This window comes from Pezoporus flaviventris, unplaced genomic scaffold (genome assembly GCF_033815535.1).
Source record: "Pezoporus flaviventris isolate CSIRO_AGI_PZ_B2104156 unplaced genomic scaffold, CSIRO_AGI_Pfla_v1 ptg000213l, whole genome shotgun sequence".
In the NCBI taxonomy this organism is placed as follows: Eukaryota; Metazoa; Chordata; class Aves; order Psittaciformes; family Psittacidae; genus Pezoporus; species Pezoporus flaviventris.
The window spans coordinates 15700724-15728542 of record NW_026892761.1 but is presented as its reverse complement, the minus strand read 5'-3'; the positions used below and the strand labels follow the sequence as shown (position 1 = coordinate 15728542).

Genomic DNA, 27819 nt, shown 5'->3' with positions numbered 1-27819 from the left:
CCGCGGGGTGCCCGCACCATGGCAACGCACGGCGCGTCACGTAGGCCGCGCTCTACCGCTTCCGGTTACCCTCTCACCCCAAGATGGCGGCGCCCGTGGGACCTGTGAGGTTTTGGAAGCCGGGTGAGGGGCTGTGTGGGGGCTCTGCGGGCGGGTCCCCCCCCCCGGCCTGAGCCGAGGCCGCAGCGCTGCCCCCAGCGGCTTCTGGGGGTCGCACGGCGTTTAGGCCCCGAGGGCAGCGGATAAACGTGCTGCTTCTCTGCCGCCGGGGCTGCAGAGCGGCGGGGTCTGTGTGGCTCCAGCCCGGCGTTGCCCTTTAGCGGGGGTGGCGGGGTGCAGCCCCTCTTCAGCCTGGGGGGGTGATGGTTCGGTGGGGTCGCTGCCCCTCGCGGGTTCCGGGAAGGGCACAGGGGAACCTCAGGAAGTTAAAGGCAGGTGCGAGGTCCTGGGAGTTGCCACAGGCAGGGAGAGCCCCTCAGCAGGAAGGAGCTCACGGAGCCCTGTGGGCCGTGAGCTGAGTGCGGGCCTTTGGTGCTCGCTGACAGCAGAGAAGGTGGCCTGCATCCCGGGCTGGGTGAGGAAAAGCGTTGCTGTTGGGCTGAGGGAGGTGATCCCTCCCTTCAGCACTGGGTGATCTGTGAGCTCCCCAGCACCACGACGGGGACTTACTGAAGGAGGTCCACTAAGTGAAGGGCCACGAGTGTGGTTGAGAATTTGGAGCATGTGATGTGACGGGGGATGCTCAGAGAGCTGGGACTGTGCAGCTTGTAGAGGTCTCAGGAGTATCCTTTCAATGTATGTAAGTACCTTGTAGGGGAGGGTAAAGAAGATGGAGCCAGACTCTTCTTGGTAGTGCCTACTTGGTAGTACCAGAGGCAGTGGGCACAAGCTGAAATGTGATAAAGTCAGCTTAAACACAAGAAAACCCTTTTCTGCTCTGTGGGTGGTCAGGCTGTGGAACAAGCAGTCAGTCAGGTTGTGGGGTCTCCATCCAGCTGAGGACCTGAGCAACCCCTGTAAGTGACTCTGTGGTAAGCAGTGTTCATCTAGAAGTCCTCCAGAGCTCCCTGTGAGACTCGGCTGTGCTGTGGCTCAGTGATGGTTCCCCTGTGGTTTGGGCAGTTCGGTACCTTCCCATTTGCTTGCCCCAAGGGGAGCTTGGTGGGTGTGAGTTTGGCAGTTTTAAAACGTTGCCCACTGTGTTGTGGTATGCTGTGACTTGCAAAGGTATTTCATAGGCAAGGTTAGTTTAGCAAAGAGCTTCTTAATCATTTGAATATCATAGTAATATGTTGTAGATACAACATGTATATGTATGCAACATGATGGCAATGGTGTATTAAAAAAAAACATAGAAAATGCTGTGAAAGAAAATTGGTACGTGATGAGCAGCAATGTTCATTAATTCTGCTGATTTGTCAAGATCCAGATAGTCAAGTCCCTGATTCTGAACTTTTCCATCTGTAAGCTACTAGGAAGTAAGTTAATTATCCCAGCGGAAACCAGGGTGCCTGGGGAGTGTATAGTTCCTGGAATCATTGCTAATCACTCTTCTAATTCAATCAGTTTGCTATAAAACTTGAATAAAGACTAACTGTTTTTAAGCAGTGGGAGAAATAGGAAAAGCCCAAACAAGCAAATCCTGCAAAACATGGGAATTTTCTCTTGCCCTCATACCTTCCCAGTTGAATCTGTAGCTAGAGATGTGGTACATTCTCTTACTGAGTTGAGGGTTTGTTTCTAGTTAATTTGCATGATTCAGCATTTTTGATTGTCAGTAGTTTTATGGTAATCTGCCGCAGGAATAAATTAAGTTTAATTTACTGAGGTAAATTCAGATGTGAAACAACTGGTGTATTTCGTAAGCATGCAAGGTTGAATGTTTATATGGTTGTTATTAGTTAAGGGAAGTTCTGTTACCTGTTTGAATGGGTGGCTTAAAATTCATGGATATACTTCTGGGAAGGGTATTGAAGTTGTATCTGAACTGTTGCACAGAAAAAGAAGAAAGTTCCTAAGATCTTGCTGTATATTTTTCCTATGTAGTTTTTCCCTCAATTATCATCCTTTTAAAATCCAAATACTTATTCACATTAGATTTCTATTTAACCAGCAGAAGACACAGATTTCATTTGAAAGCATTTGTTTACTGTAGTTGATATTTTGACTATTTTAATAGGAAAGTTAGTCTTTTGATATATGCTGCTACCCATTATTCCTACTCATCAGGAATATATTTATTTTGGTTGTACTGTGGTACACAGAAGTGTGTTCTTCCAGTTAAAATTGACTTATATTATCTAGGCACGGAAGGTCCTGGTGTCAGTGTCTCAGAGGAGAGACAGAATCCTGCTGAGAGCAGTAGCATATCTGTCATCTATAATCCTTATGCTTCCCTTTCTATTGAACAACAAAGACAAAAGCTGCCTATTTTTAAGGTAAAGAAGTTCTTTTGGGTATATTAAATCTGTTGTATGATGTTTGTCTCTTATGCCTTTTTTTGAAAGAGCAATATAGAATCACTTTACAACATAAAGTAAAAATTTTATTACCTTGATCTCTTTATTTATTGGAATTGATTGTCCTGGTTGACAGCTGTTACTGACAGTTTTACAGGTTGTGTTATTTACTATATGTTCTGTATGTCACTTATGGATTTCTAAAGGGCTGTTTAGCTTTTGGCAGTAAATCCATGTAAAATGAATTTACTGTCTCTGCCTGATATGTAAATATTGTCATTAATTAGTCTCTTATTTTTGTACACGTCTGGTTTTGATACTTGAATGTCATCTTCTGTTTCAGCTAAGAAATCACATTCTGTATCTAGTGGAGAACTATCAAACTCTGGTGCTTGTTGGGGAAACAGGCTGTGGGAAATCAACCCAGATTCCACAAGTAAGCGTCTGTTTAACTTGGTAAAATCAGGTATTCCCTTGGGGTATTTTACATGAAATGTTAAACCAGCAACCCGGATCTGTACTGTGAGAAGGGAAGTCCCCTGTGCTTGTGTGTGCGACTGAGAGGAGAGAAATAAAAGCAGCTGGTATGTCTGTAATGTAAAACCTCCCTCCTCTACAGGAAAGGACCGGAGACAACACGTAGTTTATTCTGGTACAAATAGTAGTTACTGTGCAGCAGTAGGTGTTGATAATCAGTAATGTTTAAAATTTTGCTGAAAATATGTTTTTAAGTAGGGAAATAAAGTACACTTTTTTTAGGAGCTTTCCTTTTGGGAATTTTTGGAATGTTGTATTTTTCACGGGTTTGCAAAATTTTCTCATTTGTGAAGGGAATGTAGAAAGTCTGAGAATGTTTTGAAGTTGGTTCTTGAGTAACTTGGAAAATTGCAGACCAGTGATGAATGTCATCTGCATCAGGGCTTGTGCTGCTTAGCTTTTTTTCTTCAAGGGGTAATAAAATAAAGAAGAGAAAAATTAAGAAGTTAAAAAATACTTAAAACTGAAAGAACTGCTCGTAGGTGCTTTCTGATAGTATGTGTTTAGGAGAGATTGTATTATGCTGTATTACTTCTAATGGTGAGATTAATAAACGCACAAAGTCTCTTAAGTAACTGTTTTGTCTGAGGATGTGCATCAGATGGTGTCACAACCAGCAAAAAGCACATAGTGCGGAGAACTAACACCTCACTGCAGTCACAGCATGACCAGTTCATTTCTTGCACTCAATATTTGTTTGCAGTACCTAGCAGAAGCTGGCTGGGCAGCTGAAGGAAGAGTTGTTGGAGTGACGCAGCCTCGTCGGGTTGCTGCTGTTTCAGTGAGTTTCTCCATGTCCTTATTTTTCCAGTTCAATGTCATTATAACTTCCAGTTTATTAGCAGGAATGGTGTTGGCATGTGCTCCTGATGAGCAGATATTTCCTTCCTCACGGAATTGCTGGTACTATATGCTGAATTCAACTAGATTAGTAGGTCTTGCCAAAAATTCCAAGTCCAGAATTGCAGGTGTAGAAGCTTTGAAAAAAAAATTGTGTGGAATCGGCAGAACTGCGTATGAAAGTTAGACCTGTGCAGGGCTGTGATTGATTCTGGACAAGAACTGTGCGTGAACCTTAACTTTTTCACAAAGTAAAGTAGTGATGGTAAATCTGTGTACAGTAACATAGCTGTTGAAAGAAAGAGGAGGTTGTGTACCTCTTTCTAGCAATTCACACCAAAGCTTTTTGAATCTCTTTTCTGTATTATTTTTTTGTTGTAGGTTTTAATTTGCATGTTTTTTTGGTTTGTTTTTTGCCTTGTAAGAATGTCATGGAAAAGAAACAACAATTTTATTGTGAGAAGTCTTTTACTGTATAAATATATATATATCTTTTCCTATATAGACATATATACATAGGAGGTCTGAGAAAGCATAATGTCAGCTAGATGTACTACAAGAAGAAGAAGAGGGGATGCCAAGGGAAACAAATTGTGCTCTCTGGTAATAAAGAATAAGTATAAAAAAAGTCTGTATGGAAAACATCCAGTACTCCTTGTTTTCATAACTGCTGCCAAACACTGACCCAGTGGGCTGAAGTTTCTGCTGCAGCGTTCCTTTTACAGAAAACTGTGGTGCAGTTTTGTAAATCTCATTTTGCTTGTTCTTTATAATGTATTAAAGTGTACCTGCAGCAAATCAGCTTATGCCTCCCATGAAAATGTAGTAGACTGAGCTGCTATGCAGCTTGCCCTTTCATCTCATCCAGTATTCTCTGATTGTATCCAACATGGAGAGGGAAACAGCAGTGATCTGCATCTTGTGCTTTGGACAGTCTGCCTGCAGTGTCCTCCCTTTTCTCCTTCACAGAACATCCAGCTGACAGTGCATAGTTCTACAGGGGATGTTGTGTATGCTGCAATGTTTTCTCACAATAAACTTGGTTCTCGTTTCTTTTTCATGTCTTAATACATTATTTTTAAGCCTAAAATAAAACAATTACTTAAGCAGGGCTTAGTACATAGACACAGTAGGATTTTCCATTGCAATGCTGTTGCAAACTGTGTGGATTGTATGGCTTTTACAGGGAGATGAGAGATATAGTTGATGATTGCTTTGTCTTGAATTGAAAGTGATCTTTTATTTTAAGAGGTGTGCTAATCTGCTTTCTCATCTAGAGTATGGGGGGGGGGGGGGGGGGAGTGTCATGAATTCACTGCCTGTGGGTATGGTTTAGAATGTCACTCAAATGACTGAAAGTAGCTTGCCCTTGGAATTCTACTAGTACTAATGTATGTATTGTGGGGTTTTATTGTGCTGTTAGGTATTAAATGTCCTTGTAGCTTGCTGAAACCATGGCGTGATAATATCTAATAATCTGTAGAATAAGTCTAAATAACTCAAGATTTTTAGCTAAAGGAGCTATTGGCTTAAAACTGGTCCAGGGTAGTACTGTTGCTTGTTTTAATTATTCTGCCAGTTTGTCATCTGTTTTCTGCATAGAAGATTCTGTATTATCTTTATACAGTACAGTAGCATCTTTATTCAAAAAAACCCAAAACAAAACTAAAAGAAAGTCTGAGTAAGTTCAGGGACAGATCAGCTTACCTGGTAACTTCTTTCTGTGTGCCAAATCCCTGCATTCATTCCCTTTTTGCATACCGACTGTTCTTAAATTGCACTCCCACAACTGCTGCGAGGTGGTCCTTTCTCAGCGTTGTGACTGGTGGAGTAACTGCCTTTGTAGGTCTGTCAGAGTGCTTATCACAGAAAGGTATCTCTATGGCTTTCCTGATTAGAAGCAGCTTAAAACATTTACTAAATTACACTAAAATATTTAAAAGCATTTACCAGTTGTATGTTCAGTATGCACTGTTTATGTCAAACAGAATTTTTTGTTAGAATGAGAACAAATAATTGTTTGGAAGCATCAGCTCTATTTCCTGTTTTGATGCCAATTCTCTACAAAAATAATGATACAGTGAAGAAATGTGCTGTGAGCTGTCTATTGTTTGTAAAAATCTTTTTTTTCTCAGATTGCAAGCAGAGTTGCTGATGAAAGAGGTGCAGTGCTGGGGCATGAAGTTGGATATTGTATTCGGTTTGATGACTGCACGGATCCACAAGCTACAAGAATTAAGGTGAAATATGAACAGTGTGTGGTTACTCTGAAAGGGTTAGCTGAAACTCTCCAAGTACTTTTACAAAATTAATGAGAACCTTATGATGCCCAGTAAAGAGAATACATACATTGCAGTTTTCCAGGTGGGTATCCCGAAAGTGTGCTTGGAAAGGCTGTGGCTATCCAAACCTTACTTAAGTGTGTACGTGTTCTTTTCTGCTAGACTGGCAGCCACACTGTGAAATTAAAGGGTATTTTCAAGGGAGATGTGACCAGATATTGGTACGGTGCTGGTGTGACCTGATGCGTCACACAAAGTCATAGGGAAAGGCTGCAGTGAATCACAGCTGAAGTATCCTTGCCACCCTAAAAATAGATTTTGGTTAAAAGCACAGATAAAACATGAGATGAGTAGGCTGACTGAGTGCAATGTGATGTGGATTCAATAGTAAGCTTTGCAGCTGTTCTTCAGTACTGTGAGCAATATTAATGTTGCTTGTGTTGATACAGATGAGAGTCTGCTTATGCTGGAACAGCAATGATGATGAGTGAGACAATTTAGTTAGATTTCTGATTACTGAGGCTAGTAGCCCTTTTAAAAGCGGAAGAACTGGAGATGCTTGTTCATTAAATGCAGCTGAAATCTTCAGAGTTTTTTTTTGGGATTTGGGTTTAGGTTTTTTTTTTTGATTGTGATGATTAATCATTTGGAGTTGGAAATCTGGAGGTTTTCACCTTGCACACCAGTTCTTGCCTAGTTCAAGGCCACATTTGGAATCCCAGATCAAACTATTGATGACTACATAAAGTTGGTTGGGTTTCCATGGGCTAGTAGGAAGTATTAAATTTATATGTTGCATTTTGTTGACATGTGAAGGTTTGTGTACTGGTCAGATATTACGTGGTCTACTTTGAGAGGGTCAGCATTGCATTGACATGCGGGATGTTACTGGTAGAGCTGATTTAGCTGTGTTACAGACAACAGTGAAGAAACTTCTATTGCCACATTCCAGTGCTGCCAACCTGTTATTGTATTTTTTAATATAAAAATAGCTTAAATACTGATTAGAAACCAGTCAGTCTGATCACCTCTCGGTTAGCATTCAGAAATACAGACAGCAGGAAGGAAACAGAGACAGGACACCTGACCCAAACTAACCAAAGGGGTATTCCATACCACAGCACATCATGCCCGGTATAGAAACTGGGGGGAGTCACCCGCAAGGCCTGGGTATCAGTTGCTGGGTGCTGAGCAATTGTATTCGGCATCACTTGTGTTTACCGTTTTTTTTTTTTCCTTTCCCCTTTTAGTTTCATATTCTCTCCCCTTGTTTTTTCTCTTACCACTATTTTTATTAGCGGTAATAGTAGTATTTTTGCATTATAGTTTAGTTACTGGTCTGTTCTTATCTCAACCTGTGGGGTTTACATTCTTTGGATTCTCCTCCCCATCCCTCAGGAGCGGGGAGGGAACAAGAGGGGAAGTGAGTGCATGGCTGGGTGGTTCTGAGGTGCCAGCTGGGCTTCAACCACAACAGTAATCTATAAAAATCATGTGGCTAATTCAGACTAGTTGGTGGATTTTGTTTACATTTTAATTTGTATTCACTTTTAGTTTCTAACTGATGGTATGCTGGTGAGGGAGATGATGGCTGATCCTTTATTAACAAGATACAGGTAAGGAGCCATGGAATGAATGCTGGCTGAATTGTAATTTGATAAATAAGTGATTTTTTTTTTTTTTTTTTTTTTTTTTTTTTTTTTAGGCTGAGGTATAGTTATTATAAATTAAATACCAAAAGATGTGAAAATTACTTTAGGAGTTTGACTACTTGATGTTGTAAAGACAAAGAAAATCAGTTGATCATTGCAACACCAAACTCAGCAAGATTTGCTGCTGTGGTTTTGGAACAAAAGCTAAGTGGGTTTTAGAAGAACTGTTTAATTTACTAGTTTTAAATTAACTTTCTTTCTGATGCCAATCAAATTAAAAATAATCACAACAAAAGCAGGCATATTCCAGTATGCAGGCAAGCCGTGCAGTGCAGTAAAGCCAGACCCTTTTTTTCTACTCTTTTCCAAAAGCTAGCGTGAATAAAGAGGAGTGTGTATGGGCCACGTTATCTACATTTTTCTCCCTACCTTGTTTTGTGATTTTTTTTATTTTTATTTTTTAACTTTCACAGTTTTCTAAGTGGATGTGCACAGTAATAGTCCAGTAGCAGACTTAAAATAATGATATTTCTGGAGGATGGGAAGACACTGATTCTAGTGTCAATCATCAAGCCATTTTTGAAATCTTAATCTTTCTGCTTTGTTCACAGTGTCCTCATGCTGGATGAAGCCCATGAAAGGACTCTTTATACAGATATTGCCATTGGCTTACTGAGAAAGGTTATTTATTTTAATGTTCTCTGTAATCATTTTCATTTTCATCCTTTTTGTTAAACCTCTGATCCTGATGGCTGATTAGTGAATCCATTTGAGAGAGGGTGATTTCTGATTCCTTATTATCCTACAGCCTGTTGTACATGCCCAACTATTTACTGTAGACATCTGTCACTCAGGATCCTCGTGTTTCCTCCCCCCAGTGCTGAAATGTCTCCTTATTAGCAAAAAGGTGTTCTTCATTCTGTTGCTGCTGATCATGTGAAGTGATCTCATAGGGGGTTATTGTTGACTTTCAGCCTGGTGAAGATCTGACTCCTACCAGAAATTACAAGTAAACAATAATGATTACAGGCTGAATGCCCTTAAAATGAATATATAAACCTCCAGCCATCAGGCTGTTAGATCTGTGGAGTGATGAGTGTGCTTCAGTTCCTCAGCTGTTTTGTATTGTCAAAGTATTTTTAAAGAGCAGTTATTGGTAGTCTTGGTTGTAGCCTTATATCTCAGAAAACAGTTTTTACTCTGGGTGTTCTTGGTCTCTATCCTAGATTCAGAAGAAGCGTGGGGATCTTCGACTGATTGTGGCTTCAGCCACCTTGGATGCAGAGGTATAGCTCCAGTGTGGTTTGAAATAAATTGACCTTAAGTGGCAACTCCACTTATATATATATATGTATATGAATATATATATGTGTATATATATATATTCTCTGTGGGGCTTGCTTCTTGTGAAACATTACTGCTGTTTGAGTGGCAAAGAAGAGAGGAAAGAATGCAGGAAAAAAGTCTGCAGTAGTTAAGTTGCTGCATTTGGTTTTCATTTTGTATTAGCAAACTTTTTTTGGAAGTGAATATAAATATGAATCTGCTTCTCATATACTGATGTCTGTTTTTCTTCCCCCTCCTTCCCCCACTCCTTCCAGCCCCCCATTGGTATTGTTGCATGAAAAGATGTTCCCTTGGCTTAATCTAGTCTAGTAAGAGACATTGGTTTATCTCTGTTTTGCTGATGGGAGTAATTTGAGACAACCACAGACCAGTAAAAATGAGTGATAAATGAGTAGATTCAATTGCAGTGAGATCCTACTAGTTCGCTTGATTGACTTGTGGCCTGTGGAAACTTATGTAACTTACTAAAAATGTTAATTTAATTTTGAGTAGGAACAGAAAACATGCTCTTCTAGATCAGAGAAGTGTTTCATCCAGCCCAGTCTTCTTTCTGGAGCAGCAGCAGCAGTAGGACATGCTGGTTAGGGAGAGTGTGGGAGCCCATGCAGCTGCTGTGGGTCTGTTCTCTGTGAGCTGCCTCAGCACCTGCAGTGGTTGCAATAGGGACATTACACAGTGCATTCCTGCAATTTCCTTCTAGTATGTGTTCATGGGCCTGCTGTTTGTTAATTTGTCTTCAGATCTGCTCGATGAAGCTGTAAGTCTTCAGGACATCATGTGAGAGCAATTTTCCGAAGTTTGCCACCTGCTGTGTAATGCAGTACTTTATTTAATTTCTTCCTTTTCTGCTCGTTTCATCAAGGACCTCCTGGTTCTATTAGTATGGGATTCACATTTTTTTTTTATTAACACAACAATAACCAGCACCAGTTTTACATTTACTTACTTTGTCACCTTTGATTCTGTGCACCTCAGCTGTGTGGGTTTTCAAACTGCTGCTCCCCAGGCAGAGCCCCAGCCTTTTCAGCCTCTCATAAGGCAGCTGCTCCATTTCCTTTATTGTGTTCTTTGCGTTTCTCTGTACTTTTCCTCTTTCCTCACTCCCCTGTGTCCTTCATGAGATGCGGTGTTGAGAGCTTGTGTGCAGCACTGAAAGTGTGGGTGTACTGAGATTTCCTTTAGTGGCAAATATCACATGCCATAAATTTTTGATTGTAAGCTCTGGTAGCACTTGCACTGCTGTGTATTCTGTACATTAGATAATGCTACAGTACTCTGCATTTGCAAAATTTTAACTGCCAAAAATAGCATGTTTCAAATAGCTTACAGGTAATGTAAAAATAATAACAAAATGGTTAGTATGACTATATTAATGTTTGTTTAAATACAGAAAGTTTATGGTATCTCTATAATGGTCATGAAAGTCAAGATCGATTATTTGGGTTCCTAACTTTCATTCTTTTGCTATTGTGCATTTAAAATACTTTGTGGCAATAAAACTGAATTTATGAAGGTGTCTTGCAATGCAGAAGACAAAAACCTAAATTAGCCTATGCTTTTACCAAGTGAGATGGTGGCGTTCAGTAAGAGCTGTAAAATATACTTGCTCATCCAGAAATGGAGAATATGCAAGCCCTACCCAAAACCTTGAGGACCAATCAAGTTCTTCTTAGCTTTGACTTTGCTGCTGTTATAGATCCATTATGAAGTTTATATATCTGCTTTGTCCAGCAGTCATCAGTTCTTCTAAGTAACTTTATTACCTCTTTTTAATCTTTGCTTCTCAAAAACAATAAACATGCAAGACTCTGTGTGTGTCAAGTGCCTTATCCCGGACAGGAGAGAAGGCAACAAACCCTAAATCTAAAATTTTTAAATTGGCGCTGTCAAATTTATGAATAAAACACCCAAATTGCAGTAATTGAACTTCTTCATGTCTTGAGGTTTCTCCCTTCATTCTTTGAAATATCAAACTGAAAGTGTTTCTTTTTATTTTAATGTAGAAATTCAAGAATTTCTTTAATCAAAATGATACTGGTGACCCCAGCAAAGATACCAGCGTGATACTTACTGTGGAAGGGAGAACGTTTCCAGTGGACATCTTTTACATACAGAGGTGTGTTTGATCTTGTCAATGGTGCTTAGGAGGGTATGCAACTGTGGTATCATTTGATCTATGTTAGAGCTTAGATGTTCCCAGAAGGTGTAACCTTCAATCTGGCAAACATTTGGATATAGCTTATAGCAGCTGACATGTTTTTAGGCTTTCTGTAGTGGAAAGGAAACAAATTAATTGCTTATTCCCAAGGATTCATCATGAGCTAAGTGTGGTATGGCTGTTGTGTAGTTTCCAAAAGCTAGCTTGCTTTTTGTTCCTTATGGAAATGAGGAGGCTCTACCTGTTTTTCTGCTAATGTCTCTCCTATTTTCTCCTTGTAGTCCTGTTCCAGATTATGTAAAATCAACTGTGGAAACTGCAATGAAAATTCACCAGATGGAGAATGATGGTGATATACTGGCATTTTTAACTGGGCAGGTACAGACGTAAGCAATATTGTTGCCTTACAACACTGAATTGTTAACTTTGCGAAGTGCCCTGAGTCTCCTGCTTTCCTTAGCTGTGCTTCTTTTAGTCACATTAAAGATGACAGACGTTTTTACATTGATGGGAGCAGAATTAGGCCAGTCACAAAGACTTGTAGAAAATGTATGGCCTGAATTTGTCAAAGCTAGTGATGAACAGTTTTTCCCATTTAATACTTTCAGCCTTGTTAATAAATGGAATAGTGTGGGGGGTTTTGGTGCTAGTCACACCTGCAAAGTTGTTAAATTGACAGTGAGTCATTGCTAATAGTTAAGGCAAATGGAATTTACATTTGTTGGGCTTAACATCATTAACATGGCAGACAAACAAATTTCTGTGAGATACAAATTTACTTGTCTTTTCCTCTCTATTTATGCCTGTCAGCTCACTTTGCAGCTGAGGAGTAGCATATCATTTTTCCAGTAAAGAGCTACCTTGAAGAGCTTCAACAACATCTTGCATATTTTCAAAAAAAAATTCTTCATCTTCACTATTGATGTAATTTTTAGAAGAATGAATTGGGTATCTCAGGAGGCAATGTCTGATCCTCTGTTGTCTGTGTTTACCAGTGAGATGCCACAGTTGATCTATGAGATTAAGTGTGGTTGAGCAATAGGTGCTAATGAAGTTACTGTGTCATTCCTGATCAAGACCCACAGCATACTGCACTGTCAAAATAGATTGGCCTCCTATTTTGCTCTCACAAGTTGTGATGGAGGAAAATATGCCTGCTTCCTCCTGAGCTTTGTTCAGTCCTTTCCTGGTGATTTTGCTCATGTATTTGTGATGTGACATTGTCTCAAATAACAATGAACAAAAATATTAATGTGAACACATATTTATTATGAATAGCAATTTATGTAAGAATATTACAAAATTGAGCTAGTCAGAAGATCCCAGGGTTTGAACAATTTGAACTATGGCATTTTGGTGCATTTTTTGTATGTAGGTGACAGCTGTGTGGTATGAAAGTGAAACCTCTCACATTCTGTCCCCTGTCATGCTCTGGCTCTAGGAGGAAGTGGAGACTGTTGTTTCCATGCTCATAGAACAGGCTCGGGCCCTCTCTCGCACTGGAATGAAAAGACACCTCCGTGTTCTCCCCATGTATGCTGGGCTGCCTTCTCCTGAGCAGATGAAAGTGTTTGAGAGAGTTTCTCACAATGTCAGGAAGGTAAGGCTGCCGTGTATGTCTCAATTTCTACCACCCAGAGGGGTATCTGCATTACACAGATTGCGTATGTCTGGCTCACATCATGAGACTATTGCAAACACTTACCGAAGGAGTCTTTCTGTATCTCCTAACACTGCCTATCAGTTTTCAAACTGAACCAAGAGCATGTTCTCTGGCTTCCCTTACCACCTTTGATCAGTCTTAGACATGTTAATTCTAACTTTCCTGTTAACCTCATCAACTTTCAATTTTCAAGAGTCTTTGTACAACCTCGTATTTCTCTATGTCCAGTTGCAGCTTCTTAATACTCTTAAGTCTTTTACCTGGTTTTATTTCTTTTTGTGGTCTAAGTGTCTATGGCTGTTTCCTACCTCTAATGGAAAAATTAGTGTCAGAGTGGGTAAGTGCTGTATTTTCATCTAAGAAACAAGTTAAAACTTGCCTGGTTTTAGTAGAAAAAAATATATAGTCAGCTATATAATTGGTCATGATTAATGCTTTCTTCTTAGACAGAGCCTGTGTTGGGGCTGAGATAAGCCCACAGAATTACACAGGGTGACTTCTTATAATTTTGTTCATACTGCAGACTAAAAAGTAGAACTGTTCATCTGGTGTTGGAGAGCATTGAGTATAAATAAACCACAGAACCACAGAATACTTCTTTTCTCTCTAGGGTATGATATTAGTCAATTAACTTCCAAGATTTACTTTTTTAATTTCAGGTGATATAAGGACTAGGTTTCTCTCTGTCATCTGGGAATAATTATTTTTTGATATTTCAGGAAGTAAGTGTATCTGTCCAGGGATACTGAACATGGGACACTTAACTCTGTTCTCCTCCTATCCCCTGCCTTGCTCCAGTGTGACAGGGAACAGCTCAATAGAACTGAGAAGAAAGAAAATACTTGTTCTCACATAGTTTGCTAAATAAAAACACCTGATTTACAGTCAGTGATTTTTCTCTGCAAACACTGCCGAGATCTTCTTCTATGAAGAGAGAATAAATTTGGATAAGAAAGTGATTATGAAGCTGTAAAAACTAGGCTATTTCAAGCTGACAGTTCTGTCTGCTGCATTACTGTATCGTTCTGTACTCCAGTGTGTTTACTGGAACTGTCTGTTACTGAGATCTTTCACGTGGCTTGTATTTGAGTCCTGGTTCATAGATGCAAGGCCTTGATGGTGCAATTGAGACTGGGGAGTTCACCATGTCCTCACTGTGTCTGTCTGTAGGTGGTAGTTGCCACCAACGTTGCAGAGACCTCCATCACGGTTCGCGGAATCGTATTCGTAATTGATTGTGGGTTTGTGAAGCTTCGTGCATATAACCCCAAAACAGCCATTGAATGTCTTGTGGTGGTTCCAGTCTCTAAGGCTTCAGCTAATCAGAGAGCAGGACGTGCAGGACGGAACCGCTCTGGTAAATGTTACAGGCTTTATACAGGTCAGTAATCTGATATGTAGGGAAGGTGAACTTGCTGATGTGACTTCCATTTTGCTTTACAGTGGCTTTAGTGTTAGATAAAGAACAAAAGTGTGTTTTTTCTTTCAGCAATAGATAGGAGAATGATAAAAGATGCACAAGCGAGTCCAGAGGAGGCCACAAAGATGCTCCAAGGGCTGGAGCAGCTCTGCTCTGGAGCCAGGCTGAGAGAGCTGGGCTGGGTCAGCCTGGAGAAAAGAAGGCTCCTTAAAGGGTGACCTTAGAGCAGCTCCAGTGCCTAAAGGGGCACTGGCACAGGGTGCCCAGAGGAGCTGTGGCTGCCCCATCCCTGGCAGTGTTCAAGGCCAGGTTGGACACAGGGGCTTGGAGCAAGCTGCTCTAGTGGAAGGGGTCCCTGCCCGTGGCAGGGATTGGAGCTGGAGGAGCTTTAAGGTCCCTTCCACTTCAAACCAGCCTGTGATTCTATGTTTCTAATATAAGGACTTCTGGAGCTGCTGCTGCAGATTTCTGTGAAGAACATTTCAAGTAGAAGTACAGTTGGGGCAGCTGCCGAATCAGCAGTGTAGCCAAAACCATTGAATTTTCTGTTTAAAAGAAATCATCTTTAAAATGCAGTAATTGGAGAAAGATCATCTTTGAGTTAGAGTTCTTTTAACACCTGTTAATTCATACTTGATAATTTTAACTTGAAACAGGTATGATTCTGTGTTCTTGACTATACAGGGTGGAGTTGAATCTCAGTCCTGAATGGCTTTGTTTTCTCCCATTACAGAGGAGGACTTTGAAAAGTTGCCCAAGTCCACTGTTCCCGAGATGCAGCGCAGTAACCTTGCACCCGTCATCTTGCAGCTGAAGGCTTTGGGCATCGACAATGTGCTCAGGTTCCCCTTTCTTTCAGTGAGTCCTAGGCTGTAAAATCTGTCGTCTTTCCTTACTCGGAAGGAAAATCAGTAAATGACTGGTTGGTAACACACAGAACCATTGCCCTGTTAATTTGGAAAGCATAACTTGTTGTCAGCTTTGGGCATTGGGAATCAACTAGTGCAAGTAATGTGTGTGACAACTTCGAAACAACAACTTTTTGTATTCTAGAGATTGCTGGCGAGTCAAGAAAAGCCTAGAAAGGCAAACAGATTCTGCAAACTAACTGTAGTCCCTTTGCATTGAATTTATGAAGAAAAAGGGGGGGAAGGGAAAAGATACCTATAGAACTAAACCAGTGCTTGTCTGTTTTGTTAAAAAGAGCAGTATCAAGTTTTAGATTTGCTTTCTGTAAAGTTTCTAGCTACTCTTGTATTGATGTGGAAAACTCACATGGTGGCATTAGAAGTTAAGCTTGTTGAGATGATTTTGACTCGCAGCATTGCAGTCAGTGGAAGGGTGAAAGCAAGAGTCTGAGACCTCTTTCCTTACTATACAGGAGTAGAAAGATAGGTAATTAGAACTTCAAGATTTTGTAGAAGAGGAAGGTGTAAGAATTTCTGTGATAACTTGTGTTCTGTGATGATAGCTTTAAATAATGAGCTTTTTTTTTTTTTCTCCACAGCCACCTCCTGCCCAGTCAATGGTGCAAGCTTTAGAACTGCTGTATGCCTTAGGAGGTGAGAAATATTATGCTTTGCTTTATTGAGAGTTAAGTTACATGAGTTATGAAAAAACCTGTTAATTTGGATTTGGTGATTGGATGGACATTAATCAAACTTGCATTTGAGAGCTGTGCTTTGACAAAGAGATAACGCAGCCTTGACTGGTGGAAGCTGTCTGTTGGCATGTTTTTAAAATGTACCTAAGTCTCCTCTGAACTTACTTTCTTTTCCTCCAGTTGTTTCAGACAGGTAAGCAAGCAAAAGGCAGCAGTAACTTTCTGGGAGCAGCTATAAATCCATTTCATAGAGTATAAACTACAGATTAAGTGTTTAGATTGAGCAAGCATATTTTATAGCTATTATCTGTGTATTTCCTTGCACCTTCATGGGAGGAACCAGCTATTTATCTTTGGTAGGAACAGGGCTCTGAGCTGAGGATGTTGGTGTGATTCTCTTAGGCAGATCCTCTGTGTTTCTTCAGACCTTAAAGGGGGTTGGAACTGGATGAGCTTTAGGGTCCCTTTCAACCCAGACTGTTCTAGGATTCTATGAATTACTGATCACAGCTTGTTCTCAAATTCAGTAGAGAGTCTGAACCATGTTCTTAGTCATGTAGTTTGGTGTTAGGTAGTCCTGCGAGGAGCAGGGAGCACGACTCAGTGGTTCTTGAGTCCCTTCCAACTTGAGGTATTCTATGACTGTAAAAGTGTTAATTTCTGTTTTATTCATTATGCTGCTGTTGGATACCTGTAACACTCAAGTCACACTGTAGTAATATTTTTATACACAGTTTTTGATTCCTTTTTGTTGTGAGTGGAATGAATGCTGCCTGATTTTGTTTATAGGAAGGGCTGTTATATTGTTGGGGTATTTGACAGCTATTTAATCTTTTTGAATGCAGCAAACTTAAACATAACAACTTGGCACAAGAAGAAGTAGTGAAAATGAAACAATTTGACTCTAACTCAATGTTTGTAGTTAATTCAAAGTTAACAATATTTGCCCTATAATATAAACATGAAGAAAAGGGTAGTGTGATGGAGACTGTGTAAACGTTGGAAGCATCCAAAGGTTTGTGACTATTTTGACATCACTTAGAAATGCTGTGTTGTAACTTGTGGCAGTCTGCTGTCTTATTGTCATGGAACTGTTATTCTCTGCTTGGCCATAATTTTGCTCTGTGCTGATTCAGCTCCATCTTGCAAAGGAGGGTTTTGCTTCAGGCACTCGGTTCTTGGCAGCCTTTCCAAGCTTGGAATAAGGACCTTCACAGTGGCTCAGAAGCACGTTTCAAAGATGAATTCACAGCCAAAAACACCTGGGGAGGTGGAGAGGGAAGGTCAGAAAACTTACTGATTAGCTGTTTGATGTTTTGGCAAAAGTGTTATGCTCATGGTAACTTCACAGAGCAGTACAGAGCTGTTACTCTCTTGGCTGCCCAGCTTTTGTAGCAAAGCAGAGGAATGCTGATGTCGATGAAGATGTAAAGAAATGTGTGTGGTGTTCAGATTCACTCTTAAACATTGCTGAAGTTTAAGGTGTTAGATGGTTTATTATGGAGATTTCCTGTAAGTTTCCCAAGCGTTTGCAGCTGCAGTAAGGATTACATTTCTCTTATGCAAGTGTGAACCTGTATTTCAACACTTGCATTGTAATTACATGCAAATGGGGGTCAGGACCCTACTGTGCCAGTGCAGTGCCAACAGAAAAGCAGATGCTCTTCAGGTTGAGATACTTCTGTTGAATAAACACATCACTGTTTTTAGACTGATTATTTTTACAGTGATACAGTGATTTTTACAGTCAGGAGTATCTCTTCTCAGCCTTCTCCTTTGATGCTTTGAAAGTCTGAATTGTCAGTTGGAGTTTATTGTTTTTAAGAATCATTTCGGAAGTAAATAAGCAGGTAGAAAATGGATTTATTTTTAGCTTCGCTTCAGATCCAGGGTTTTGTTGAAGATTCGTTTGTGAGTTGTCACCTATCAGAAACAACCGCTCTACCTAAAAATAGAGTTTTAATCCCTCAGCCTGTAACATACTAGTGCCACAGTAAGTGAATAGTTTCTTATGAGCATCTTCAGTAAAAATCTTTGCAGCATCTTTTTCTAAGATCTCCAGTTTCCTATATAGATACAATAAAATGGTTGCTTCCAGGATGATTTCAAGGCAACTTTTACCTGTTCTGAACTAGTATCCATTGCAGGCTTACCGCTGCAAAGACATCCGTGCATGAGCAAAACTGCATTGAAATTTGTAAGATTAAGCAGAAGCCAAAGGATTTTGGCTTGATGCACATGTAGAAAGTTAAAAAGATGGTAATTTATCCTTTTTGCTAGTAGTAATGCAGTTACCCTTCTGTAGATGAAAGACTGCATATTCTAAGGTGGTAATTGTGGTAGCTCTTAAACCTCTCATATTGCACTCGTTAAGTGAAAGCTATCAGACCTTCATTTTTGCAGTGTCTGTGATTTGGTGTTTATATCACTTCATCATTTCACACAAGCTGCCTTTTATACCTGTTTCTGAGGAAAATATTGTGACATATGAAAGGCCTATTAGGTTTGGTTGGACAGTGTAAGGGTGTGGCAAGTGAATCACTACGTTGCCATAATAAGTGAGATGATAGCATATCAAATAATAAACACTTGATAGAGGTATGTGTGGTTTTAGATATGCTGACATGACTTATAAAAGATTGCATTCCTTGACTTGATTTGTGGTTTTGCTTCTCTCTGGGAAGCAGAGCTGAAGTAAAACTGTGGAGGTCTTGGCACCATGGTTTGACAAATAATGTTTACATAATGCATGGGCCACAGTTGTGTTTCCTCAGTCCTCTCTGCTGAGGTTACTTATGCAATCAGCAGTGCTCCAAAGTCCTATTCATGAGCTCTCCTTCATCCCAACTGTAGCTTTTCTCTTGTGCTCTGCCTCCTTGTTGTACCTCATACAACTTGGTTGACTTGCAGTTTTCTTTTGCAGTTCTTACTCTTTGCTGCCTTTTGTAGTGAGCTCTTTTCTTCTTGCTGTTTTTATTAATTCTATTTCCTATGTCCTCTTGCAAAGGAAATGTCTTTCCGTTTAAATCATTCCTGAAATTTCAGCATAGTGCTCTGGGTTGGAATAGGACCTAGTGGCTTGCGTGGGTAAACCTTACTGCAGGTGTTTGACTGTAGGAAGCTACACAACTAAAATGATAAATGTGCAGGGTTGCTCAGTGATAGCTGGGAATCAAAAAGCAAGCTGTCATAGCTATCTCCTGTCCCAATGCCAGTAAAAAGCTTACAGTTGGAACATGGCTGACAATTCAGTTACTGATACATGAGGCAGACTAAACTGTAGGCAGTCTTCATCAGCTGCACATCTCTAGTTTAGATTATAGTAAAGTTAAAATACTTTCCTCCATGAGCTCAGCAGATGTGACTCAGAAAAATGATGCCCTACCCCACCACACCATCAGTGCTTCCTCTTTCTACAGTTGTGCCTGTTCCATAACTGTACCTTTTTTCATTCTCATGAGGACTCCTTCTGCTTCCCATCTGCATGAACAAAGATGTTGCTAAATACTTAAATAGAGGATGCATAAGTCTAACAGCTAATAGGCACTCTGGACATTGCATTGACTTTGATTTGCATTGACTGTAGGTTTGCTAAGTCTTTGGCAGTAGCAATGGAACTTGGTCAAAATGAAGAAACTTCTGTGTTCAAGTACGTTTGAAAAAAGCCAGAACAACCCACTGTCCCACAGCAGAGTAAATCGTAGAATCATAGAATGGTTTGGGTTGGAAAGGACCTTAAGATCATCCAGTTCCAACCCCCCTGCCATGGGCAGGGACACCTTACACTAAATCATATCACTCAAGGCCTTGGGTATTAAGGAGTGCCTTAAAGCTTAGTTTAATATACATTCAGCACCTCCTAGGTGCATTTGGTATATTTTAGGTTGTAATTTTTGCTTTTTAGTACTTATTAAATCCTTAAAGAAGACTTTCTGTGCTCTTTTGCCTGTATTATTGCTACATTGATTAATATACTGCAGGTTTGGATATGCACTGCCGTTTAACAGAGCCTCTTGGAATGAGAATAGCAGAGTTTCCTTTGAATCCTATGTTTGCAAAGATGCTTCTGGAATCAGGTAGGAGGAAAAAAGTCGGATTTTATTCTTAGTCTTGTGATGAGGAGAGGAGGACACTGCCACTTGTAATGGTAGTGTAATACTAGACATTTGCTAAATTTGAAACAAACTGTATGCTTCATCTTGGTATGGTGTTTAGTGATAAAAATTGGTTAAACTTGTGGCTGTCTCTAATAAATCTAACACATTTGTCTTTAAAGTTTTCCATTAAAACGTTCACTGTTATACTAAAAAAAACCAGGAGTTCAGGTATTTTGGTTTTATGTATTATAAAATATATTCTTCTTTTCCTTTTTATTCTGTATGTGGGTAAGTTGAATGGAAGGTGATTTCCTGTACTGAATTTCTCCTCAGGAAATTTTGGCTGCTCCCAGGAGATTTTGACAATTGCTGCCATGATGCAGATTCAGAACATCTTTGTGATCCCTCCAAATCAAAAGTCTCAGGCTGTAAGTTCGGTTGTGTCTCCTTTTCTTCTGGTTAGTTCCATGTTTCTGGAATTCTGCCAAGTATTTTATTGAAACCTGTTACAGATTGCAAGTTTGTATGAAAATAAAACAAGGTATTGAACTGTGCCTGTTGGTTATAGGTAAAAGAAGCTGAGTAACAGTGGGAACATTGGAGATCTTTCCTAATGTTAAAAGCCTCCTTCTGAAGACTAGAGATATGAAAGTTTATAAGCCAATATTGCTCAGCATATGGGTTTTCTAAAAATACCCAAACCTCCCCAAACACCACTTCCTTTTAAGAACAAAGTATTAGGATATAGCTGGAGCCTCACTTTAACGCATCCTTCTCTTGGATTTTGGGGGTTCATTTTCAGTTCATTTTTCTAATTTCAGTTTTAGAAGTGCTCCTGAATATAGGTGGGCTAGTAAAACATTGCTGTTGCCTACAGGAACTACCCTGTATGGTAAGAACTGCAACAGTCACCAGAAAATATGTACATTAAGGGAACCAATTTTTGCAAAAATCAGTTTGCTTGTTAAAAACTATTTCCTCTTCTCTAGGCCAGGCGACACAGAAAGTTTGCTGTGGAAGAGGGTGATCATCTCACTATGCTTAATGTGTATGAAGCCTTTGTCAAAGTAAGTCACTTCAGGTGTATGTGGACTTGCAGGAATGGGAAGAACTTGAAGTGTTCTGGTTGAATTCACTTCTGATTCTGGAAGTTCTGGATACAGCTTCCTCAAAGCTGAGGACTTACCAAGTTTATTTATTGATAATTCTGCTTTAAAAGATATTCTGGTCATATTTTGTCACAGACCTTCTGTAGTTCCTCTGAACAGGGAATAGAAACAGTTTGGTTTGGATACAGCACAGAAGTCTCATAGATAGACAACTATTTTTTCAAGGAGACTGGGATTTTTGAAAGGGCTTGGAAAAACAGGTATCCAGATTCCTAATGAAGTTCATACTCTCTCATCTTTTCTTTGGATATATCTGAGTTTTAGTGATTATAAACTGCATCTAAATCTAGCAGTCTTTTATAAAAAAATTGCCTCGTTGATAATCGTGTCCTCTTCTTCATTGACCTTATGGATTTACCCAAAGGTTTGACACCATCTCAGTACTTCTCTGCAAACTCAGGTTTTACTTAACTGTTGTGAAGTGCTAGACCTGTTTTGGAGAAGTATATTTTGCTGGTATGAAACACTTCTGTATTAATATATTTGCGGTGTAACCACACAGGTGTTTGACTTCTCTCTTCCCAGGCCCAAAGCAATCAGTCAGGCACCAACTGAATTTTTGCCCTTTAAATTTTATATCTGCATAATTCTCTTAGAAATAGCCAAATGCAGAGAGAGGCTCTTGGAGTAAGTGCTGGCTTCTGGAGAAATAGTTCTTTGCATAGAGAAGACCAGTGAAAACTGTGTACCAAAAAGGTTGTTTACATTTTGAGGTTGAAAACATACTAGTTTGAGATGGTGCATTTATGTATGAGAAAGGAATGACTGATGCTGTTCTTTCACCACATATGAAGAAACAAGCGCATCTGTTTGAAAATACCCCATAGTATTTGTTCTGCTACTATTTAGAAGTTGTTTGAAATATGTTTTGTAGCTATTTGGGCTAGGTATCCTTGTTAGTTTCTATGTAAATAGGTACTTTTCAGGAAAACAATAATAAATATGTTGTAGGAGTCAGAAGAAAGGCAGAACAAGGCTATGTGATCCAAAGAGATTGGCTTTTGTTTTGCTGATTGTATCTCATTGTGATTTTTTTTATTATTCTTACTGTACAGCACAGCAAGAGCTCTCAGTGGTGTCAGGAGCACTTTCTGAACTACAAAGGGCTTGTAAGAGCTTCTGTTGTAAGAGAGCAGCTGAAAAAGCTTCTTGTCCGCTTTAAAGTGCCAAAGAAGTCTAGTGAAGGTGAACATTGTTTTTAACCTGTTGTCCAGTACATATTGATCATAGTCTCTCAAACTGACAGTCTCTTTATGCTTTTCTTGTAATCTTTGAAGTCTTTTCTTCCTGGCCAAAAAATAAGGTTAACTAAACCCAGATTTTTCTCCTAAAAATGAGCACAGAAGAGCATTTTAGCCAATTTTTGCAATTAACATTTAGTCCGATCTTTATTAGTTATGTTTTCCAGCAAGAGATTATAGCCACAGATTATATATTGAATGGACAGATTTACCAAAACAGTCATAAATAGATCACTCTGTTCCCTCTTTTGGGTTTCCAATAAGCCATATTTCTAGTACGTTCAAAATGATGTACAGTCAACTGGAAGCTGATTGCCAGCTGCGCTGCGCATGCAGGGAGGCCACGAACAGTTCTCAGCACTTGTCTTTAACTGCTCTGAAAAATCAGAGGTTGATTTTTAGCTGTCCTGCAAGGTTGCTTTTAGGACTGTGAAACTATCTGCAGGGAGACACCAGTGGCAGCAGTAGATTTTTACGTGGCGATCTTGATTTGCTGTGAAATTAAAGTCAAAAGAGATTGCAAGGCTTGTCTTCCTTCCAGCCTTCATTATTAAAGCATGATGCATTGTAAAAAGTTGTTTGAGATGATTAAGTGGTATGTTAGGTATTTTTACCAATACATTGACTTATTTTAGAGGAAAATTTTTCTGTTCAGGTGATCCAGATCCTGTTTTGAGATGCATAGTTTCTGGATTCTTTGCAAACGCAGCTAAATTCCACTCTACTGGAGCTTACAGGTAACTATATATAGTTTCATTACAACTGTTGCTTAGTTGAAAAGCTCCTTTGACTGGATAGGTCTGAGTATAGTCAACACACAGATGCTTCTTTAGACAATTACAATAAGAAACACATGACAGTTGATTTACTAAATATGTGAAGTTTTGTATTTTCAAACTGCTTTAGTGTTTATCTCTTCTCTTTGGCAAATGTAAATAAAGTTGCTGATAGTGGGAAGCTGTTTCTAAGAGTAATTAGTTTGTGTTAATGTAAGCAAGTACAGTTGTAGTGCAACAGCGTGGTAAGCACTTCAGGGGCACTTAATAAAAGCCTGAAATGCTGCTTTTTCATTTTAATATAGGTAGAACTCCTAGGACATTAAAGTGTCAATTGTTCCTTTGCGCAGGATTTAAGCTTGGTTTCATCTGTTCATTAAACACAAATGGGTTTAATTTTCTCCAGCTCTTTTGTTGTTCCCTTTTATTAACATTCTTACTGGGGATGAAAGGAAACAGCTGTTAAACAATGAATAGATGTACAGTCTGAAATGCTGTTTTGCTTTCAAGGACTATCCGTGATGACCAGGAACTTCATATCCACCCCACGTCAGTGTTGTATGCAGAGAAACCTCCACGCTGGTAAGTTAAACTGCTTTCACTTGTTTTGTGATCTTGGAAAGACAATTTCAGCATCCAGACATTTTCATGAATGACCTTTCCCCATCAATGGAGGAATAGATGTAGAAGGTCATGGTTCCCCCAGTGAGAATTCAATTGCTATTTCCTTTGCAAATTTTTGTGTAGGCAGTGTCCAAATAAATCAGGGAAATAGAGTGACATTTAGCTGCCAAAAAAACCTGCAGAGGCTGGGAAGCAGAGTCAGGTAACCCTGCTTTAACGGGCACCATATCTTGCACTGCAGGCTGCTCTTTGAGTAGTCTCTGTACCTATATAGAACTAGGGTTAATTTACTTTTATTAAACCTATTAGGGATATGATTCTATGAAATATTCTGTCAGGTAGGTGCTGCAGTAATTGCAAATGGCTGATGCAACAAGTTCTGGCTGTTTAGCAGGTTGAGGAAAGAAATGGTTGTACTTTTGTGTTAGTGAGGATTTTACAGTTTCATTTTGTGTGTCAGAGATGCTCAGATGACAAATAGATGCATTCCTAACAATCAGGCAGCATGATCCATCTGAGGTGTTTGGACTCTTGTCCTTCTTTGCCTCTTGCTGAGACTTCGAAAGATAAACTTGGCCAATGTCATCTGTTATCTTTGAATTGGACTCCTCCACCTGGTGTGTTGGATTTACAGAAGTATAACTGATTGGAACTTGGCCACTAATTACATTGGCTCACAAAGCAGAAATGAGTCCAGCTCATTGTACTGATTCTTCAGGGCTGAGTTAAGCAGCGTGTAGCTCTGTAGGTCTTGTGATATTGCCACAACCAACTGAAAAACACTACTGGCTCCCTTGGTCCTGTAACACAGGAGTTTAACTTGCTCAGGAACTCTGATTTCTGTGCTACTGCTGCCTGGGCAACCATCCTCTACTGAAGGCTTTGTCTCTCTGTTACAGGTGTATATTGAATGTGTTCTTGTTTTTTTTCCCTCAGGTTTCTCTTTAGTTGTATTAGTTTGTGTGTCTTGGCTGCATTTGGCAGAGAAGAGAATTTTGGACTTGTTCCTCTTTGCTTTTGGGAGCAAAATGCCAATTAATGAGAGGCCCCAAACCTTGTGGGCTTGCAGCTCTACTGTGTGTAGAGGCCAGATAACGTGGCTTTGCACTTCCTTGGTAAAAATTTCTTTTCCTGCTGAAGGGTGACTTCAGAAATAGGTTGTCCATGCTGGCAAGCGGTTCATGCTGGCAGCAGTGATAGAGTCCACAGGGGTTTCTGTTTCTAAATCTCTTACAGGAAATGTTCTGGTAGTAGTTAAAGGTGTTTTCTACCTCTAATCCTTATCTTGACTGTCTGTAGACAGGCACCAGAGATAGTCATGCTGTAGTTTGTGCCCTACTTGTTATGGGTCCAGGGTTTTGGTGCTTTTGAATCCTTATTAATGGTATCACAGAGTAACTAATATTCTCTCTTCCAAAGTATCTGTTAAGAGTCCCCCTTGGCTCCAGTGTAAGAAATATTTTTTCTTCTACACCTTGCATCCAGATGTCCTAATAGTAAGCAAAGGTGTTTTTAATGGTACTCTAAAGGTTGTATTAATGTAAAGTATTCTGAAAACCAGAGGGAAGGAGGTAAGAGTTTGCATGATAACATAAAGACTTCCTTGTCATTCTGTAAGTACTAATCTGTCAGTATATACTGTGAAACTACATACTAGATTTATGTATAAATATCGAGTCTAAATATAGAATCACGGACAGGTTTGGGTTGGAAGAGACCTTAACGCTCCTCCAGTTCCAGCCCTGTGCCACGGGCAGGGACACCTTCCACTAGAGCTGCTTGCTCCAAGCCCCTGTGTCCAACCTGGCCTTGAACACTGCCAGGGATGGGGCAGCCACAGCTTCTCTGGGCACCCTGTGCCAGTGCCTCAGCACCCTCACAGGGAAGAGCTTCTGCCTAAGAGCTCATCTCAGTCTCCCCTCTGGCAGGTTAAAGCCATTCCCCTTGGCCTGTCCCTACAGGCCCTTGTCCCAAGCCCCTCTCCACGTTTCCTGCAGCCCCTTTAGGCACTGGAGCTGCTCTCAGGTCTCCCCTTGAGGAGCCTTCTCTTGTCCAGGCTGCCCCAGCCCAGCTCTCTCAGCCTGGCTCCAGAGCAGAGCTGCTCCAGCCCTCGCAGCATCTCTGTGACCCCCTCTGGACTCGATCTGGCAGCTCCATGTCCCTCTTTTACTGTTGTCACCAACATAATGCTGTTCTCATCTCTCTCCCTCATTGCTATAAAGCAAACACTTTTTAAATTTTATTTTCCTTCTCCTAGGGTAGTCTACAATGAAGTCATACAGACTGCGAAATATTACATGAGAGATGTGACTGCTGTAGAATCTGCATGGCTCTTGGAACTGGCACCTCATTTTTACCAGCAAGTAGCAGTACAGGATCAGCATAAAGCCCAAATGGTACCATTGCTGTATTAGCAACTCTTGCATCTGAACTTCTAATGTGTTCGTGTTTTGTTGTTGTCTATTTAATGGTACAAAAATAATTTGGTTTTGTTAATTTAGTGGTTATAATATAAAAAGGAATATACTGAATTGATTCATGAAAGCTTTTTCCTTATAATCCAGCCAACAGACATGATCTCAAACTTACAAAATAGAGTATCACTAGTAAACGAAGCCTTCAACCATTTTACACTTGAATATAGGCACTTGGTAGGACTTTTCTGAGGAGCACTATGGGTAGGCAGTGGTTATAGGTTACATAATAATTTAGGAGAGTCTTTATATGCTTTGCAAATTTGAGTGGATTTAGAGCCTTTTTTTGAGCATTAATTACATTTACTAAAAAAAATAATAAAAATCTGCTCTTTTCAAAATTGAAATGGCAAAAGAAAGCTGCTATTTGTGCAAGGCTTTATTACAAATTCCGTTGCATGCACATACCTTTTAGAATCCCACACTGGTTTGGGTTGGAAGGGACCTCAAAGCTCCTCCAGCTCCAACCCCTGCCACGGGCAGGGACACCTTCCACCAGAGCAGCTTGCTCCAAGCCCCTGTGTCCAACCTGGCCTTGAACACTGCCAGGGATGGGGCAGCCACAGCTTCTCTGGGCACCCTGTGCCAGCGCCTCAGCACCCTCACAGGGGAGGGCTTCTGCCTAAGAACTCAGCTCAGTCTCCCTTCGGGCAGGTTATAGCCATTCCCCCTTGTCCTGTTGCATTCTGCAAGTGTGGTGTAAAAAGGAGATGAGCTCATGTTCCAGTTATATCAGATCTGTTCCCTTTTGGCTCATGTATTTACATGTTGCAACATCCCATAAACGGCATAATGTCCCCTTATGATATGACCTCTTCATGGGCTAAGTTTGGGGTGACTTCCTTCATGCTTTCATTCTGCACTTTGGTAGGCCTTGAAGAGCCTGGAGGTTCAACGGTCCAGTGCAACTATGGCTGCAGTGTTAATACATTAGTTAAAGTCTTGTACTTCATGCACCTACTCCTAGTGTGTGTGCAGCTGTGTTGCTGGGAGCACACACACCTTTATCTGCATTTTTACAGAAATACTAGAAGATTGTATTTTATACCAAGCCAGAATCACACTGTAGGTCTTCAATTTCATAGGTTTATTTTAGCAGTATCAGTAACAAGAAGAGCTTGGGAAGGGTTGTCTTTAATACTTGTATAAGAATTTCTTTAATTTGAAATGACTGAACACATTGTAGTTGAACTTTAGTCCAATTGTGCTGTATATGCTAATCAGTTTTTCTTTTCTTTTCTTGCAGCATCTTTCCTTGACAGCAAAACGGGCTAAAGTAGGAGACCAGTGATTTGACATGACTTAAGTCTTCTGTCATCAGATGCAGAGCCTACCAGTGATTTGAAGCTGGCTACAGTCCCTTCAGGAGTCAGTTCATTAGCAATTTGATCTTCCATCAACTTAAAAGTTTAAATGCCTGCCAGGATCTGTAGGGGTTTATGCATGACCAGCACATTGTAAACCTATGTAGAGCTTG

The 27819-nt window shown here is 40.2% G+C and overlaps 1 protein-coding gene across 3 annotated transcripts; it reads left to right on the top strand.

The window, feature by feature from the left end:
• DHX35 (DEAH-box helicase 35) lies at positions 1 to 27819 on the top strand. Of its 3 annotated transcripts, XM_061441467.1 has the most exons (23): positions 1 to 123; positions 2305 to 2438; positions 2803 to 2895; positions 3700 to 3777; positions 5972 to 6076; positions 7673 to 7734; positions 8382 to 8451; positions 8997 to 9056; positions 11121 to 11233; positions 11557 to 11653; positions 12717 to 12875; positions 14109 to 14319; positions 14428 to 14571; positions 15092 to 15216; positions 15866 to 15920; positions 19942 to 20037; positions 20392 to 20486; positions 21048 to 21125; positions 22283 to 22412; positions 23124 to 23205; positions 23755 to 23826; positions 26126 to 26264; positions 27589 to 27819. In XM_061441467.1, the coding sequence occupies exons 1-23, from the start codon at positions 84 to 86 to the stop codon at positions 27631 to 27633; spliced, it is 2283 nt and encodes a 760-aa protein (XP_061297451.1). In that variant the 5' UTR covers positions 1 to 83; the 3' UTR covers positions 27634 to 27819. The 3 variants fall into 3 exon arrangements, with proteins under 3 accessions (XP_061297451.1, XP_061297454.1, XP_061297453.1); XM_061441470.1 differs by lacking the exon at positions 14428 to 14571 and having other exon boundaries at positions 14109 to 14295; XM_061441469.1 differs by lacking the exon at positions 14428 to 14571.